Genomic DNA, 17471 nt, shown 5'->3' on the forward strand with positions numbered 1-17471 from the left:
GTCTGAAAGGGCGAGCATGTTTGGCGCGACGGGGATGCGAACATGCGACCCTCAGATTACAAGTCGCACGTCTTAACACGCTTGGCCATGCCGGGCCGAATCAGTTAATCAAGCACTGTCTACTTTCGGTAAAACGTTCGTTCAACAGTTAATTTGAAAATACTGTTCATATAAAGCTTTGTGTGGACCATTCTCTTCTCGTTAGTCACATGTTTAAATTCGATCATACGCTAAGCCTTTCCTTATTATTATTATTATTTCCTTATTATGGTAAACGCTAAGCCTTTCCTTATTATGGTAAACGTTTATCTTTGAATTTATTTGACTCTCGTCAGTTTTACGATCGACCTTTTGTATTTAGGTTAATATACTAGAGACATTAACCATCCCACGGCCAACGGTACAAAAACAAGCTAGTCTAATCGTCCAACTGAAGGTTATATAATCCAGTGAATGTTTGGGTTGTATGGACAGAAAGAAATTGATCAAAACATTAACATCTTGTACGCTAAGCCCCAGCGGGTATTGGGGCGGCATACTTCAAGCTTTTCTGTTTCGTGGGAGTAGGTTTCGATGCGTTGCTTTATAAGGTTTCATATCACTTCTAATGAGTCTTTGTGAGCGACTGAAACGTTGGCTGTATGCTAATAGTGATTCAAAACTACTCATTGGAGCAAACCGCTCCTGTTTATGTAATCAGAAGCACAAAGTGTCGGTCTAATTATACAAGTCACTAAGCTACATCAGTGTTATACAGTGAGCGCTTCCTGAAACGTGAGTGATGGCTTTAAACAACGTAAGACTTTATTTGTTTAGAAAGCCGTTTAAAAACTTGTTTAACGACACTGCATCCAAGAATACTTTGATTCTTTTCCTACTGAAATATCCATGCAGAAATAGTTGCTTTCTTTCTATTACTCGGCCCGGCATGGCCAGGTAGTTAAGGCACTCGACTTGTAATCTAAGGGTTGCGAGTTCGAATCCCTATCACACCAAACATGCTCGCCCTTTCAGCCGTGAGGGCGTTATAATGTGACGGTGAATCCACTAGTCGTTGGTAAAAGAATAGCTCAAGAGTTGGCGGTGGGTGGTGATGACTAGCTGTTTTCCTTCTAGTCTTACCCCCCAGTGGCACAGCGGTATGTCTACGGACTCACACCGCTAAAAACCTGGTTTCGTTACCCGTGATAGGCAGAGCACAGGAATCCCAACGTGTGGCTTTGTGCTTAATTGTAAACAAACAAACCCTCAAGTCTTACACTTCTAAATTAGGGACGGCTAGCGCAGATAGCTTTCGTGTAGTTTTGCGCGAAATTTAAAAAACAAACAAGACGAAAAAAAAATAATTTATTACTATTATTATAATACCTCAAAGCAAAACTTGTTAACATAGAAAGTTTTAAAAAATGATAAAATAATTAAATAAAAAAACAGGACTAAAACAAACACAATAACATTTGTTTTCCAGAGTGACCTTCATGACGTGAAAAGGATCTGCAAACGAAATGCATTATAAAATATGAAAGAAAAATAGAACTTAGGCCTGCATATTCCACATTCATCTCTTGTATTCATAACACTACATCATTTTGCCTTATTATCTTCTTATGTTTCATGCTCTCTGATTCCCATATTTTAACTTGCATTGGTTAGATATTTTGATATATTATGAAGTACTGCGTGTAGATATTTCTTTGTTCAAACCAGTCAAACTTGTGGATTTGCCATTGTTGTAAATAACGAAGGAATTTTAGCGTTTCTTTAATGGCGGGTTCCGTTTTGTTTAAAATACGAAACGTTCACCGCTGACCAACAGGCGGGATGAAACAAGCAAATTAATTTTCTGAACTTTCCCAGTCTTCCTTTAGACTCATTTTGGCGTTTTAATCACCTTAGCTTATCGAAACCCAATGTTTAGCGTTTTAAGCCCACAGGTTTACCACTGAAACCCGTTAGATCAAATTGAAAAGTCTCTGTGGTTCAAAAATATCTTTTAGGTATTTTTAATTTAATTTTTGAAATAATTCACGCAGACATGTTTATGAATAAAAATAGCACATCATGTATGAAGGTTGAAGTTTTGCGATATCGACGTTTGAACTTCAGGTCATTTGGCATAAAAACGTTTGATATGAGACTTGCAGAAAACTCTAGGACCTAATTAATGTCACGTGCAACTTAGTGGTCAGATTCCTTATTGTATATTTCCTGTTCCAATACTGTCATTAGTTTCATTTCACATCTCATTTAGAAAGACTATTCGTTTTATTCAACACAGTATACAAGACATTGTGTTTTAACATTGTCATTTAGATGTTTAAGATACGACGAATACATTATATTGCATTGTTTAAGATACGGATACTATATTATATTGCATTGTTTCACATACGGATACTATATTATATTGCATTGTTTAAGATACGGCGAGTATAAAAATATTAGGTTGAGGAATAATTCGTGAGCGTTTTTAAATAATTTCATTCAAGCATTACATGCAAGACTATACAATACTTCAATGCATGAACACATTACACCCAAAACATTTATTATGATACTTTATTTCATGTAATACCTAGGTATATAGTATGCATTGTTTTAAACGAAATTGCAAGAAATTAAATGCGAAAAGCAGATGGTGTTGAAAATGCTCGATTTTGTCCACTTGACATTCCATTTAATGAGCTGAAAATGAAAGCAAAAATTAAAGACATATGAAAATCAAACACACCATCTATTAGAGCAAAAAATTATCTACCAAATGACATGAAATATTTTGCGAAAGCGTTTCATTTATGAATATATTTTTTTAACTTTAAAAACGCTCACGAATTATTCCTCAACCCAATAGTTACGGAATAAAACAAAGTACTGATGTCAGTAAATTGCTGAATTGTTTTTACGATTTAAAATATTTTATCCCTCGCTACATCAATGTAGTTTTGTGTGTGTATTTTTGTCATGAAGTTCTGGTGCTACGTGTGAATGTTCTTGTTTTTACAGATAGGGTTTTCGACTTACTGTCAAGAATTTATGAATAGCCGGGTGGACGGAGACTTACTACTACAGCTCAATGAAGATACCTTAAAAAATGATATAGGTATCAGTAATGGTATTCTGAGGAAAAGGTACAGTAGTCGAAACTTGGTGTCGATTTTACTTTTACACAACATAGAATATTAATGACATGAAAGTATAATAATATACTTTAATAGATCGTTTAGGAAGCGTATTCGTGATGAAACTTTGTAGAATGGACGGCAACTGCCTGTTGTGGAGACACAAGTGTAGAGGACGACGTTTCGAAAGTCTTCCGCCTTTCGTCTCCACAACAAACAGTTGCCGTCCATTCTAGATTTTCATTATAATAATATAATCAAAACAGAATATTAATGACAAGAAAGTATAATAATATAATTAAACATAGAATATTAATGGCATGAAAGTATAATAATAATAATTAAACATAGAATATTAATGACATGAAAGTATAATAATAATCAAAACAGAATATTAATGACAGGAAAGTATAATCATATAATTAAAAGATAGAATATTATAAACATGAAATGTATAATAATATAATTAAAACATAGAATACTAATGACATGAAAGTATAATAATAATCAAACATATAATATTAATGACATGAAAAGGTTAGTAATATGATCAAAACATAGAATATTAATGACATTAAAGTATAATAATAATCAAACATAGAATATTAATCGCAAGAAAAGTATAGTAATATGATCAAAACATAGAATATTAATGACGTGAAAAGTATAGTAATATGATCAAAACATAGAATATTAATTACGTGAAAAGTATAGTAATATTATTAAAATATAGAATATTAATGACATGAAAGTATGGTAATATGATTAAAATATAGAATATTAATGACATGAAAGTATGGTAATATGATCAAAATATAGAATATTAATGACATGAAAGTATGGTAATATGATTAAAATATAGAATATTAATGATATGAAAGTATGGTAATATGATCAAAATATAGAATATTAATGACATGAAAAGTATAATAATAATCAAAACACAAATATTGATTTAGGATTTTTAAAATTATTATTATATTTATAGTTAGATATTCTGCAGTATTTATAAACTAGCGATTAACTTTATACTACTGTATACAGTGTTCCATACCTAGAAAACAGTTTGTTAAATAAAAATAACTTGGTAGTTGACTGTTTTCAAATATTAAAAAGATAAAGTCGAGACGGATAATTGTCTAACAAGATGTTTAATCTTTGTTTAACCTCACAGGAAACTATTATATGTTTCATTATGTTTTATCTTTAACGTGACTTCCCTTCTTATAACATCCTCTGTCCAATTTATAAAGAATCCTATTGGAAAATGTGTGTTTCTCAGAATTTAGATGTGAAAATTGACTTCAACCTAGTTTATGTTCCTTTGTCTTCTAAAGCTTTATGTCAAGATAGGTTATTTTCAGAAGACGTGTGTCAATTGTTTGTTTGCTTTGAATTTCGCACAAAGCTACATGAGAACTATCTGTGCTAGCCGCCCCTAATTCAGAAGTGTAAGACTAGAGAGAAGGCAGCTAGTAATCACCACCCACCGCCAACTCTTGGGCTACTCTTTTACCAACGAATAGTGGGATTGACCGAAACATTATAACGCCCCCACGGCTCAAAGGGCGAGGATGTTTGATGTGACGGGGATTAAAACCTACGACCCTCAAATTATACATCCAGTGCCTTAACCACCTGGCCATGCCGGGCCTGATGTGTGTCAAAAAAATTATGTTCATAAGTCAAGACAGGTTATATTGAGAAGACGTGTGTCAAAGGGTTATTTTCACAAATCGTTCTACTTTTTTCTAACAAAACGTTATTTCCCGGTTAAATAATATATTGCTTACAAACAATATGGAAACAGTTAGAATTTTAAACCCATTTTTGTTTATTGTTTGTTTTCTGGAATTTTCACCTAAAGTAATAGAGGGCTACCTATGCTAGCCGTCCCCAAACTTTGAAGTGGTAGATAAAACTACACAGAACCCTTTCACCACAATCTAGTGAATTTCTCTTGTCAGATTGGATAGTGGGATTTGACCTTCACTCTTATAAATCACTCATATTCCCCAACTTCGGAGCACGATTATTATTATTTTTTGGCAGCAACAGGACGCGAACCATGGTGATTAACGACACAGCCCGGCTCATTAAGCCACTAGGCCACCCTCAGCCCGTTTTTTATTTATCATCCCAAGTTTTGGGATCATTGTTCTACGGACTGAATAAGTTGTGTGACCATTTGTGCACGACATCTGGTTTAAATTGAATAGTAGTTTTCACATGTACGCCATCTGGTTCTCATACAAAGCCATTTGCCCTCAAAACGCTTCATTTAACTTTGTTTAACGAAAGTAGCACACTTTTAGACAATTTTGTTGTTATTTTTATCGGTCAAATTATAATTTCAATGCTCTATTTGTAAATCTTCAATCATTCGTAATGCTGTAGACGAAAAGCTCAGTTAAGTTTTAAAATTCATTACAACTTACTGGCGTTAGAGTAAATTTCTAAATATAACAGTTTACGATATATATATAGATATATATTCATTTATGCATCATTAATATAATTATTAAAATAGATGTCGCTTTTACTCCTTTTTAAGTTTGTGTGTTAACGTATTAAATGGTTTTTCAAGACTGTTAACGTGTTCGTATTTTCTCGTTTCATGAAACTTTGTACTAAATATAGAAATTCTCATTCATTCATGAAACTTTGTTCTAAATATAGAAGTTCTCAGTGATTTATGAAACTTTGAACTAAATACAGAAGTTCTCAGTAACTTATGAAACTTTGCACTAAATATAGAAGTTATCAGTGATTCATGAAACTTTGTACTAAATATAGAAGTTATCAGTGATTCATGAAACTTTATACTAAATATAGAAGTTTTACTACTTTGTAATTAATTTAGTGGTTGTTAATTCATGCATTCTCTTTTATTTTAATTGTTTGTCTACTAATCACTATCGCGTTACTATGTACAGCATTAAATAACTATTTATGGTCCTAATACTAACATATTTCGAATAATGATTATTAATTTCTTTAATGCGGCATTTTATTTGTATGCACAGGTTTCTTCGGGAACTGGTCCAACTGAAACGTCTCGCTGATTACTCGTCTTGCGACACAATCTCTCTTAACGTGATACTACAAGAACTGGGTTCAGAATATAGCCAGTACACCTACATTATGCTCCAGGCTGGACTGTCCAGAGACGTCTTTCCCTTTCTGACGGAAGACCAACTGGAAGAGGTCTGTGGTATCAGTAACAGTATTCACAGACGAAGAATTTGGCAAGCACTACTAGGTGAGTAGTTTCAATGTTTACCGCAAGGGTCTCACAGTACTAAACAAACTGGTGGGAATTTGTTAACCTTGAATGATTATGAAAATTTTCGAATCTATAATTATGTAATTTCAATGTTTACCGCAAGGTTTGCATAGCATTTAAACAAACGGGGCAAAATTTGTAAGCTGTGTATGGTTAGAGAATTTACAAAGCTATGATTCCCTAGTTTCAATGTTAACCGCATGGGTCTCATAGCACTAAACTGTGCATGGCTGAAGAAATTTCCAGTTCCATAAGTCCCTCTTATTCGCTTTACTAGTCATTCTGAATATCATATAAGATTTATGTTGTTGTTGTTGTTGCTGAGAGCTAAAAGCTCGTTTTTAAGTTAAACCCGATAAAAAGAAAAAAACTAAATACAAAAATAGGGAAGCAAAATGTACTTTTGATTTCATAGAGCAAACGTTTGATGCGTCCAACGATAATGTGGCCTTCATGTCTTGGAGTTTTACATCGACGTCTTTCACCACTACTAAAATTAACCTTCGAGTTTATTCACAGTTTCATGAATAACCAAACATTTTTCAAATTCCTTTTGCTGACTTTCACCCTCTCTTTTAGTCTCATTTCCAAAACGAGCCCATTATTGAAATACTAATGTATAAGAGTAAATCCTCCAAGTACAACCAGGTAGGAGTTCATAACCTATCTGTTATTCGTACTGAAGATGGAGGCCAGACGTATCTATCTAGCGTATTCGATCCAAAATTGCCAGAATTCCTTTAGCAAGCAAAACAGCGCTACAGCTTCCAATAATGATGGACAGTTACACTGTCTGTTTTACTGGACCGTGTTGGAAAGAACAATGTCTAAGAGATAAAGAGTGATATTTATATGCAAAAACGGCTCGTTTGGGTTGAGAAAATATTTTACATAGAAGAGCGAACAACGTTTCGACCTTCTTCCTCAACCCAAACGAGCCGTTTTTGCATATAAATTTCTCAACAAGTGGGTTTCTCGACATCACTGAAAGAGTGATATTGTAATGTTTCCACTCACGTGTCTGTTAAGTACATTAAACGTTACTACTTTTAAAGGTTGTTTTCTAACGTCATTTCACGGTGGTGACAACCCTCAAATATATAAACTTTGGCAATGTCCAAGTTCCTGATGTGAGTTCAAAGTCTTTTTAAAAGTTCCTTTGGTAATGTTTTATGTAAAGTATGTTTGTGAAAAACAAAATACAAAACCATAAAAACCTGTAATAAGAAGATTCGTCATAAAACAGTAATTTTGGTTAAAGTACTTTAATATATAAAGATTATACGAATATATTCCTATTATCTCAAAGTGTTTATTGTCCACTAATGTTACTCATGTCCGAGAATATAGTTGGACTTTGATGTTGTTACGTATTTTAAAAGTTCTAACTCTCGAAATTATACAGCCTCATACAAACTGAAGACAATTAATTATATGTGCGGTGATTTTATAGGACTAATTCTGTCCTTAATTCCAAACAAATTTGGATCAAAGAATATTCATATAATGAAGAGCTTCGCACAAACCTCAACATGAATTAGCATGTTTTACCGCTATAAAGACTGAAAATGTAAGTCGTTCTCGTCAAGAGGGAAATAATTTTGGTATTAGCAATAATGCGTTAAACCTGATATTGTAAGTCTTAAATCTGTTGAAACTTTCTGGGGCGATTTGTCTCAATAATATTTATTCTTCTCCGTTAAAAACTAAGCCTATTACGTTGGTTATGTCTTTTTCTTGGATGTGGGGAGAACTTCAACTTTCATATCTTATCACTGATAATACGGTTTATTCCAGTGTTCTTCTAATTGCATTTTAAAAGGATTACTCCGCTGTCCAGTAAGCACCGAAAAACTGCAAAAACGAACCAACACAAACTATAATGGCCATGTTAACTATCGAGTAGAAACTGAATTTCTTATTTTCTGTAAACAGGTTCTACCCATTCATACACCAGTTGTGATGGTGATATTAGTTGCAACAAAACTTTAGATGTCTTCATTAGTTATCGTAGGTCAACTGGCTCTCAGCTTGCTAGGTAAGTCTTAAAGTGATAAATATAAATAAAATGCATGTTTCAGAGTATATTTAAAATAACTTTCTTAATGTTTCGTATTCAGAGTTAATTGCTTGGTTTGGTCTGTAGATGGTTCTGCTTGTATTTTGGTTAATTCCTTTAATGTACTCTTTCATCTACAGGCTGCTAAGAATTTTACCATATACAGTATAATCTGGTTTGTCTGTTGAAAATAGTACTGTTGTCCTGGCGGGAAATGTATTGTAATAGAGCATTAGAAAGTCATGTTCAGTTTCGATGCGTTGTTGTTTTTTGTTTTCATACATTACGCGCTCATGAACTTCGTTTGGTTTCTTTCGCCATTTTGCGCATGCGCCTCAGTATTCCATACCTGATCTACGTAATTCCAAACATGCTACCGTATTTGCCGGTGTATAAGACAATTTCATGTATAAAAATATCCTGGAATTCTTTAGCAAATTAAGTATATTTCTTTGAGGTTTATTAGCAACTCTAGAATGTTACTTTTGTAAATAAATTCTTAGAAGTTATTTCTAAACTGTGCTAACCTGCGATCTGAAATAATCAATACACCCGCAAGTGTGGTTTTTATGTTCTTCAAATGTTACAGACATCTCAATATGCCATAACATGTAATAAAGAAGTTTACAAAGTTTCCATCACAGTTGAACTCCTTTTCTATAACAAAAATACTAAACCTTAAGAAATAGTGATCTACTATAAAAACATGTTTACAAAATAAGTGGACTTTTTCAATATAACATTACCAATATCTTAGTATGACATTAGATCAATATATTTCAAATAAAAAAAAATGTTTTGATTAATTATAACCAGCATGTGAAACAAATAACTTGTAGTTATGAAGAATCGAGACAAATGATACAATTAGATATATGTTATTGTAATGTAGTCGGTGATACAATGTTAACACACTTACTTAAAGAAAGCAAACAAAAGTAACAGAGGTAATGTAGTTTGGGTTAAATATGCTACTCTTCCTGGAACTCTTATCTTTGAGCCTGTGTATAAAAATTAAGCATTCTTTTAAAAGTAAGAATTTTCATCTTATACACCAGCAAACACAGTAGGTGCTACATTAAATAGATTGTGTAAATAGGTTTACTAACTTTTATCACAATTCTACAATTTAACAAAAGCACCGTAGTGTTCTTATAAATGAAACAAAAATAACTTTTCACATCTTTCTGAAGTTTCACAAAACGTTATTTCTGTGGTTACAGTAAGTAAGATTAATTTTTAGAACAAGTTCGATCAATACAGCATACACAAGTTTTTACAGTAAAGAATGTTTTAGTATTTAAATCAACGTTCAAAGTCCAACAATGTATTTAAATTCTAGAATTGATTCTAATTATTAATTTATCTAAATATCAGTTAATGTTACACATTATTTATGTAAGTTATCTAAATATCAGTTAATGTTACACATTATTTATGTAAGTTATCTAAATATCATTTAATGTTACACATTTATGTAACTTATCTAAATATCAGTTAATGTTACACATTATTTATGTAAGCCTAAAAAACAATACGAAGATGAATCAATTTAAAAGAAAAATGAAATATTTTATGTAAAATAGTAACGTAAGTTTAGACATGTGTTGGGAATGAACGAGTAAAGAATATAAATAGATGTACTTGGATATTTCTTAACTGTGGGATTGTTGGGTCTTATTAATAAAGCTTGTTTGATTTTTCTTCGGTAATCTACTTATAATTTTTTTCTTTATTTCTCCCATGGTTTACTGTGATATTTCGCTTCCATTATCAAAAATGAATATATTCTCAGTATATTGAAGCGCCATGATTGGTTTAGTTTGTTTTGAATTTCGCGCAAAGCTTCACAAGGGCTATCTGCGCTAGCCGTCCCTAATTTTGAAGGCAGCTAGTCATCACCACCCACTGTCAACTCTTTGGCTACTCTTTTATCAACGAATAATGGGAATGACTGTCACATTATAACGTTCCCACGACTGAAAGGACGAGCATGTTTGGTGTGACGAGGATTCGAACCCGCGATCCTCGGATTACGAATTGAGTGCCTTAACCACCTGGCCATGCCGGGCCCCTTTATTCCTAACCAAACTTTTTCACAATTACCAGTTTCTAATCTTCATGCGACTTCTCAACACTCGATAACAGTTCAAAGTCATCTTACGAGGGCTGTTCAAAAAATACGCGGACTGACGTCATAAAACAAAATGTACTTTATTTAGAAGTTACAGGTCTAAGACCCCTTCAAAGTACTCTCTTCCCAAACGTAAACACTTATCCCAACGGTGTTTCCACTTGTTGAAACAGTCCTGGTACGCTTCGTCGCATTTGCCTTAATCTCGGCAATCGTCTCAAATCTTCTTCCTTTCAAGGGTCTTTTGAGTTTGGGGAACAAGAAAAAATCGCAAGGAACAAGGTCAGGTGAGTAGGGGAGGTGGGGAAGAACAGTGATCAAGTGTTTCGCCAAAAACTCACGAGTTCTGAGGCACAAATTTCGCAGCAACGCGGTGCATCTTCAATTTTTCGGTCAAAATCTCGTAACAAGATCCAACTGATATCCAGCTCCCTGACAGTCAGACGTCGATTTGCCCGCACCAGGGTGTTGATTTTGTCGACGTGTGGGTCGTCAGTTGCGTGGAAGGACGTCCAGGACGCTCATCATCTTCAATGGACTGTCGACCATCCTTAAAACGTTCATGCCACTTGAAACATGCCGTATGCTTCATAGCAACATCACCGTAAGCCGTGTTAAGCATAGCAAAAGTTTCAGTTGCAGATTTTCCAAGTTTAACACAAAATTTCACAGCAAGTCGTTACTCCTTCAGGTCATTCATTCTGAAATCCGCCAAACAAAAAATCGCACTTCACTTAAAACCGCGTAGCTAATACACAAATGAAGATATCTGCAATCGGAAAATGGCATCGTAATCAGCTGATCTGTGCAAACCTAGCGACACCAAGCAGATTCCCCTAGAACCAACTGGAGCCGCGCAATTCAAACAGTCCGCGTATTTTTTTAACCGACCTCGTAAAAGTATTATGGTTGAGAATATTACATTCGTTTGTGTTGGTCTGTCGTTATTTATATTTAAACGTTTTGTGCAGTTTTGTGTTTTTTGTAGTTGTTGAAAATTTGTGTTGTCTGCTGCACGTTCAAACTAATCATATTTTTACTTTTATTTTCAGCCTTCTGAAGGTTCACCTCCAACTTCGAGGCTTTTCAGTTTTTATAGACGTAGAGAGACTCGAAGCTGGAAAATTTGACAATAATCTCGTCAACAGCATACACCAAGCAAAACATTTTATTTTAGTTCTAACGTCAGACGCTCTCGCTCGTTGCATACGGGACACTGAATGCAAAGATTGGGTGCACAAGGTAGGTAATGTTATTAGAAATTGTAGGTATAATTATGGATAGTGGATGTCTATCTGGTCTTCTTCGCGTATTTTCACACTGTTACTTAAATATGTTTCTACTGCTAAGCCTACTGTTGTCTTCAGACTTTTTTTTATTAATCTTCGTACTAACTATTATAATAATATTTAATTTATTAATCGGTGCGTTTATACTGCATCATCCAAACTAATGACTAATCAGAGCGTGCTGTACAGTACTATTTATTAACCATAATGTTTCTACTACTAAACCTAATGTAGTCTTGAGACGTTCTTTTTAACGTATTCACTATTTACATAAAATTACTCATTGATGAAGTACACATCGTTTACAAATCTTGCTACAGTCCTCAGACAGGAAATGGACTGAATTTGGAAATGAATGGTGTTGTTTAGTAGCTGTAGATCGAATCTTATGAGATTTTATCAGTATAAGATACCTTAAAACATAAAGAAGTAAATAATAAACTTTAATCATTTAACTCTGTCAAATATCCATTTGTGTTGTTATCCACAATAGTATGACACTAAGTGTCTATTTTGTACTATTCAGTATGATATGTAATATCCATTTGTGTAGTTATCCACAATAGTATGACACTTAGTATATATTTTGTAATATATTCAGTATGACATTGATCATCTACATTGTACTATTAAGTATATTTACTAGCTACTTTGTACTATTCAGTATGGCATTTAGAATGTACTTTGTACTGTTTGGTATGGCATTTAGTATCTATTTTGTACTATTCAGTATGATATTTATTAGCTATTTTGTGTTATTCAGTATGACATTTAGAATGTACTTTGTACTGTTTGGTATGGCATTTAGTATCTATTTTGTACTATTCAATATGATATTTATTAGCTATTTTGTGCTATTCAGTATGACATTTAGAATGTACTTTGTACTGTTTGGTATGGCATTTAGTATCTATTTTGTACTATTCAGTATGACATTTAATATATATATTATACTATTCAATATGATATTTAGTATCTATTTTGTAATACTCAGTATGACATTTATTATCTATTTTTAATGACACTTATTATGTATATTGTACTATTCCTTACGGCATTCAATAAACTTTTGTACCTTTATTTTGTTCATTAAGTATCTATTCCTTACTCGATACCTAAAGCAGTTTTTGTTTATTAGGAAATAGTGGAAGCACTCCAAAGCCAGTGTAACATCATTCCAATTCTTGACAATTTTCAATGGCCTGAACCTGAAAGTTTACCAGAAGATATGAGGGCAGTGTGTTACTTTAATGGTGTGAGGTATGTCGTAACGTTGGTGTAACTAAAGTAACGTGAGCAACATGTTTAAGGTGAACAACCATTGTAACCTTATATGATAAGGTGTCTGTACACTACTATGTTTATCCTTTAATACAACGTAGTAGTTAATAGGGTGTTAACTCAGTGCTACGAGACAAGATCGCCTTAAGCTCTCCCTAAAGAACATTCCTTGGATTAAGCAGTTTGTGTAAACACAGATATTAATTCTTCCCCCTTTAACCTGCCCTCGTAGTTTTGAAGATATCTAAAAAGAGATATAAATGTTGTGTACTATGAAACAAATCATTTATGATATAAGCTTCGAATTATACGGTTGCCAGTGGGGCAGCGGCAAGTTTACGGACTTACTACCCCCAAATTCGGGGTTCGAGTTTCTGCGGTGGACATAGCAGTTAACCCAATGTGACTTTGCTCTGATACAACTGGATCTGACCACAGAACTAAAAAAAAGCTTCGATATTTTAATTTCTAAGGAGAAAAACCGAAATGTTCTTTTACGTTGTGAAACTTAACGCAAGTCTGCTCGATAGCTTTCTTTGCATTAGTAGTGACAGGGTAGAGGGAAGTCAACACCACCAATTCTTAGATTACTTTTTATAAACAGATAGCGAAATAAAAGTCAGATTATTTACAACGCCCCACAACACTGAAAGGGTGAACATGTTCTGTGACGGGATTCGAAACTGCAGACTGTGAATCGGGCTATGCCAGGCTGTAAACTCCATGTGAACTTAAAAGAATCATAAATGTATGCTGATGATAATTATATAAAAACATTATATATCTTTACAGTTTATTAAGTACGATTTCCTGGAACTTGCTTATAACTAATGGTTACTGAAATATACAATTTAAAACTAAGGGATTTTTATAGATACTTTAATGAAACAGCCACAATATTTGTCAAAAGTGTACAACAGAAAATGATACAGAGAAAGCCACTTTCAGTAAAGCAGACATGTTTGTTTTAGCGAAAGCTACACTTTGGGTTATCTGTGCTCTTTCCACTAGGGAAGGGGGAATCGAACCAAGGATTTCAGCGTCGTGATTTCTTAGACTTATCACTGACCCATTGGAGGTTCGACGAGCGCTTCGTCTACTCACTGTGTAAATGATTCGAACCAATTAATGCTCAGCAGATTTATCTTGTAGGCCCCCCATGGTCAGGTGGTTAGAGCGCTTGACTCGTAATTTGAGGGTCGCGGGCTCGAATCCTCGCCTCACTAAACATACTCACTCTTGCAGCCGTGGAGCAGTTATAAAGTGTCACTCAATTTCACTATTCGTTAGTAAAAAGAGTAGCCCAAGAATTGGCGATGGGTGGTGATGACTAGATGCTTTCCCTCTAGTCTTACACTGCTAAATTAGGAACAGCTAGCGCAGATAGCCCTCGTGTAGCTTTGCGCGAAATTAAAAAAAAAAAGAAAGAAATGTCTTTTGTAAAGTTACTGTGGTAACATATTCTGGCATCTTTGTATATAGAAAAGGAAAAACTTAATGTAAAAACAGAACATCTATAACTTTGTTTAGGCAGTTACCGAATAAGCTGATATGCTACTAAAGTTCAATTTTAATTTTCAAGGTGGATTCACGACTACCAAGACGCCTGCGTCGACAAGCTCGAGAGGTTCATGCGCGGGGAGCTGAACGTGCGGCCGGATGGTCCCCTTGGACGACACATCGGAATGGGGGGACCTGGAACACCTGGAACCCCCAGTACACTTAGTGGACGTCAGGTGTTCCAGAGAAGCTCGAGTTACGATAGTGCTAAGGGAAGTTCTTGTTCGGTGGAACTTTAACTTCTAATTTTAAGGACACGTCTTTTGTGATGTTAACAAGAAAGACCCTGGGAACACGATAGCGTAGACTCATGGTCTTCGTCTCTCTATTAAGGCCTAGTACCTGAGCTATGAATAAGCAAGGTCGAGTTTAGGTTTTTATATTTCCACGAACTTGTAAGACAACGTGCGGTAGTAACGGTTCAGACACGCGCTCATCACTGTCTTTATCATGTAACACATTGTGTAACAATCGCAACCTGGTGTTTTGTTTGTTTTTTTTATTTAGGTTTTGTCTCTTTTAAATATTTTCTACGTATCACGTGAAACCTCCTGTCATTTAGAAGCTTAGGTTGTTCTAAACATTAGTAAATCGCAGTCGTTTTCATTCGTAAATATATTTAGCGCTCTTAATTCCGAATTACGTAAAAACTAAGCAGACGGACCTTTCAACAGGCACTTTATTGTTACAGTGAAATTAAATTATGATAAAATAATAATAACTGATTTGCTAGCTTCAAAGATTACGAGTTTCAATTAATTACATATTTTAATGAAAAGGCTTAAGTTTAACCCACTTATTAATAGAATATAACAACATTTTACTGCGATGCAGACGACAGGTTATTTGTAGACAAAGATATTGAATTCCGATTGGTTTCGTTTCCATGTTTTATCTATGATCCTTTTATCGATCAGTAATATAATTAAATATCAATCAATGACGCATCGTGGCTCAGTGTCTTTCATCTCGCACTTGGATGGTTGTGAGTTCGAAACTTACCCACGTCATGCTGATGTGAACTTTAGGAAGATACTTTAAACCTATTTGTTTCAGTCCACCCAGCTGCATGATGGACACCACTTATTAGCTGAGGTTAACCTCTGATGGATTTGCATTCCGTCCAGGAAGAATGTGTCATAATCCTCATCCACACCTTCACTTGAAACCGGATTTCAGAAGCCTTATAAAGGGACAGTATGGATTTACCATAAAACTTGTATTACATAAAAGGTGTAAAACTGGTTTGTTGAACATTGCTACAGAAGGCCATAATTAGCTGTTTTGCTTGCTATATGTCAGTCTAAAATAAATAGTACACCAGATATGAATCACCAGTTTTGGAATAAGCCACAAACTATAACGGTGTTTCAACTTCGCTAAATTGTACTTAATCGTAGAATCACTCTTGGCTCTGTAAACTTTTCCTAATAAGGCAGTTAATATTTAAACCGTAGTTGAGCGTGTTCCACGTTTATTTGTTTTTAACTGCCGTTAACTGTATTGTTTTTCGTCACTTGACTCGTGTCACAAGATATTGTGAGAAATGTGATGTATCAAATTTGTCTTGGTTACGGCGCTGGCGTCGCAACTTTGTAGAAAATAATATTTTTTACACGACGGAAGTTTGAAATGGTAACTTTGCTGTTTTCATTGAACAAGTATCTCCAAATTCAATGAGCACTCTATCGGTTGTTGTTTGTAATAGACGAGTTCATGATAGTACATTTTATAGTTGGATTAGAATATTGCTTGCCGCTATCAGAAATTAAATAGGAAATGAGCTACAGAATAACTAAATTATGGTACACTTTAACCTTAACAAATCGACATAGCTTTGCATTAAGTTAACAATATGGTGCGTATTTAACGTATAAAAAAACTTTTCGTTTATTTTTCTCGTGGCCATTTTTTTCTTTCTTTTACCTTGATTGTTCAAGTTTCAACCTCGTTAGTGTAAAGTTACTTGATTTTTGTAGGTGAAATAAGCCATGTTTTGTGTAAATTTATAATAAAATCAGTTTTTATGTATGAATATTGTGGTATTTGTCACTGAACCCAAGATAACTGGATGAAGAAAAAATATATTTCTCTGTTAGTCAGTACTTCAGTGTTGAGTACGTTGTATTAAACTTATTTTAACTATGTAAACCAAAACGTCATATGACAATCACATTTAATATACGCTCGTGGTGGAACGGAATATATATCAGAACTACATTTTCATACTGTTTGGCATTCGTTGATATTGTGATGTAGCTGGGTATAGAACCTATTGATTTCTTTGCCATTGGATTGACACTCGCACTGCAAAACTGTCGTACTCGTGTACACTAGATGGCTTATAGAAAGCATACAGGAAGAAGTATGATGCTTTGGATATTAAAATCTTACGATGAAGCTTTTTGCAATGGTAACTACACTGCAGCTATTTACAAGATGCACGGTCGTCTTGTGTAGCATGACCAGACATGTGCTCTTCCCACCGTGGGTATCGAAACCCAACTTCTTTACATTACAAGCCCTCAGACTTACTGCTGCACCTCTGGACTATAAAGGTGTAATGGGTATCTAAAACCGTTTTCGTACTAACGTACAGAGCACCTATATAACCTTAATTAATTTAACTGGCAATTAGCGTTTCTGTAAACAATTCATAGAACAGTTTTCCGTTTATTTATAATTAAACACAAAGTTACACAATGAGCTATCTGTACTGTACCCACCACGGGTATCGAAACCC

At 34.3% G+C, this 17471-nt stretch overlaps 1 protein-coding gene across 9 annotated transcripts in view; it reads left to right on the top strand.

Moving 5' to 3' along the window:
* LOC143253418 (NAD(+) hydrolase sarm1-like) overlaps positions 1–16761 on the top strand; it is a 60067-nt gene extending 43306 nt beyond the window's left edge. For all 9 annotated transcript variants that reach the window (XM_076507278.1, XM_076507276.1, XM_076507277.1 and 6 more), the window contains 6 exons: positions 3004–3128; positions 6146–6381; positions 8341–8443; positions 11651–11840; positions 13026–13147; positions 14751–16761. In XM_076507278.1, the coding sequence (XP_076363393.1) occupies positions 3004–3128; positions 6146–6381; positions 8341–8443; positions 11651–11840; positions 13026–13147; positions 14751–14967 (993 nt within the window). In that variant the 3' untranslated portion in view covers positions 14968–16761. The remainder of the gene's footprint in view (positions 1–3003; positions 3129–6145; positions 6382–8340; positions 8444–11650; positions 11841–13025; positions 13148–14750) is intronic.
* Positions 16762–17471: the final 710 nt, after the last annotated feature.

The sequence above is a fragment of the Tachypleus tridentatus genome, chromosome 6 (assembly GCF_004210375.1).
Source record: "Tachypleus tridentatus isolate NWPU-2018 chromosome 6, ASM421037v1, whole genome shotgun sequence".
Classification (NCBI taxonomy): Eukaryota; Metazoa; Arthropoda; class Merostomata; order Xiphosura; family Limulidae; genus Tachypleus; species Tachypleus tridentatus.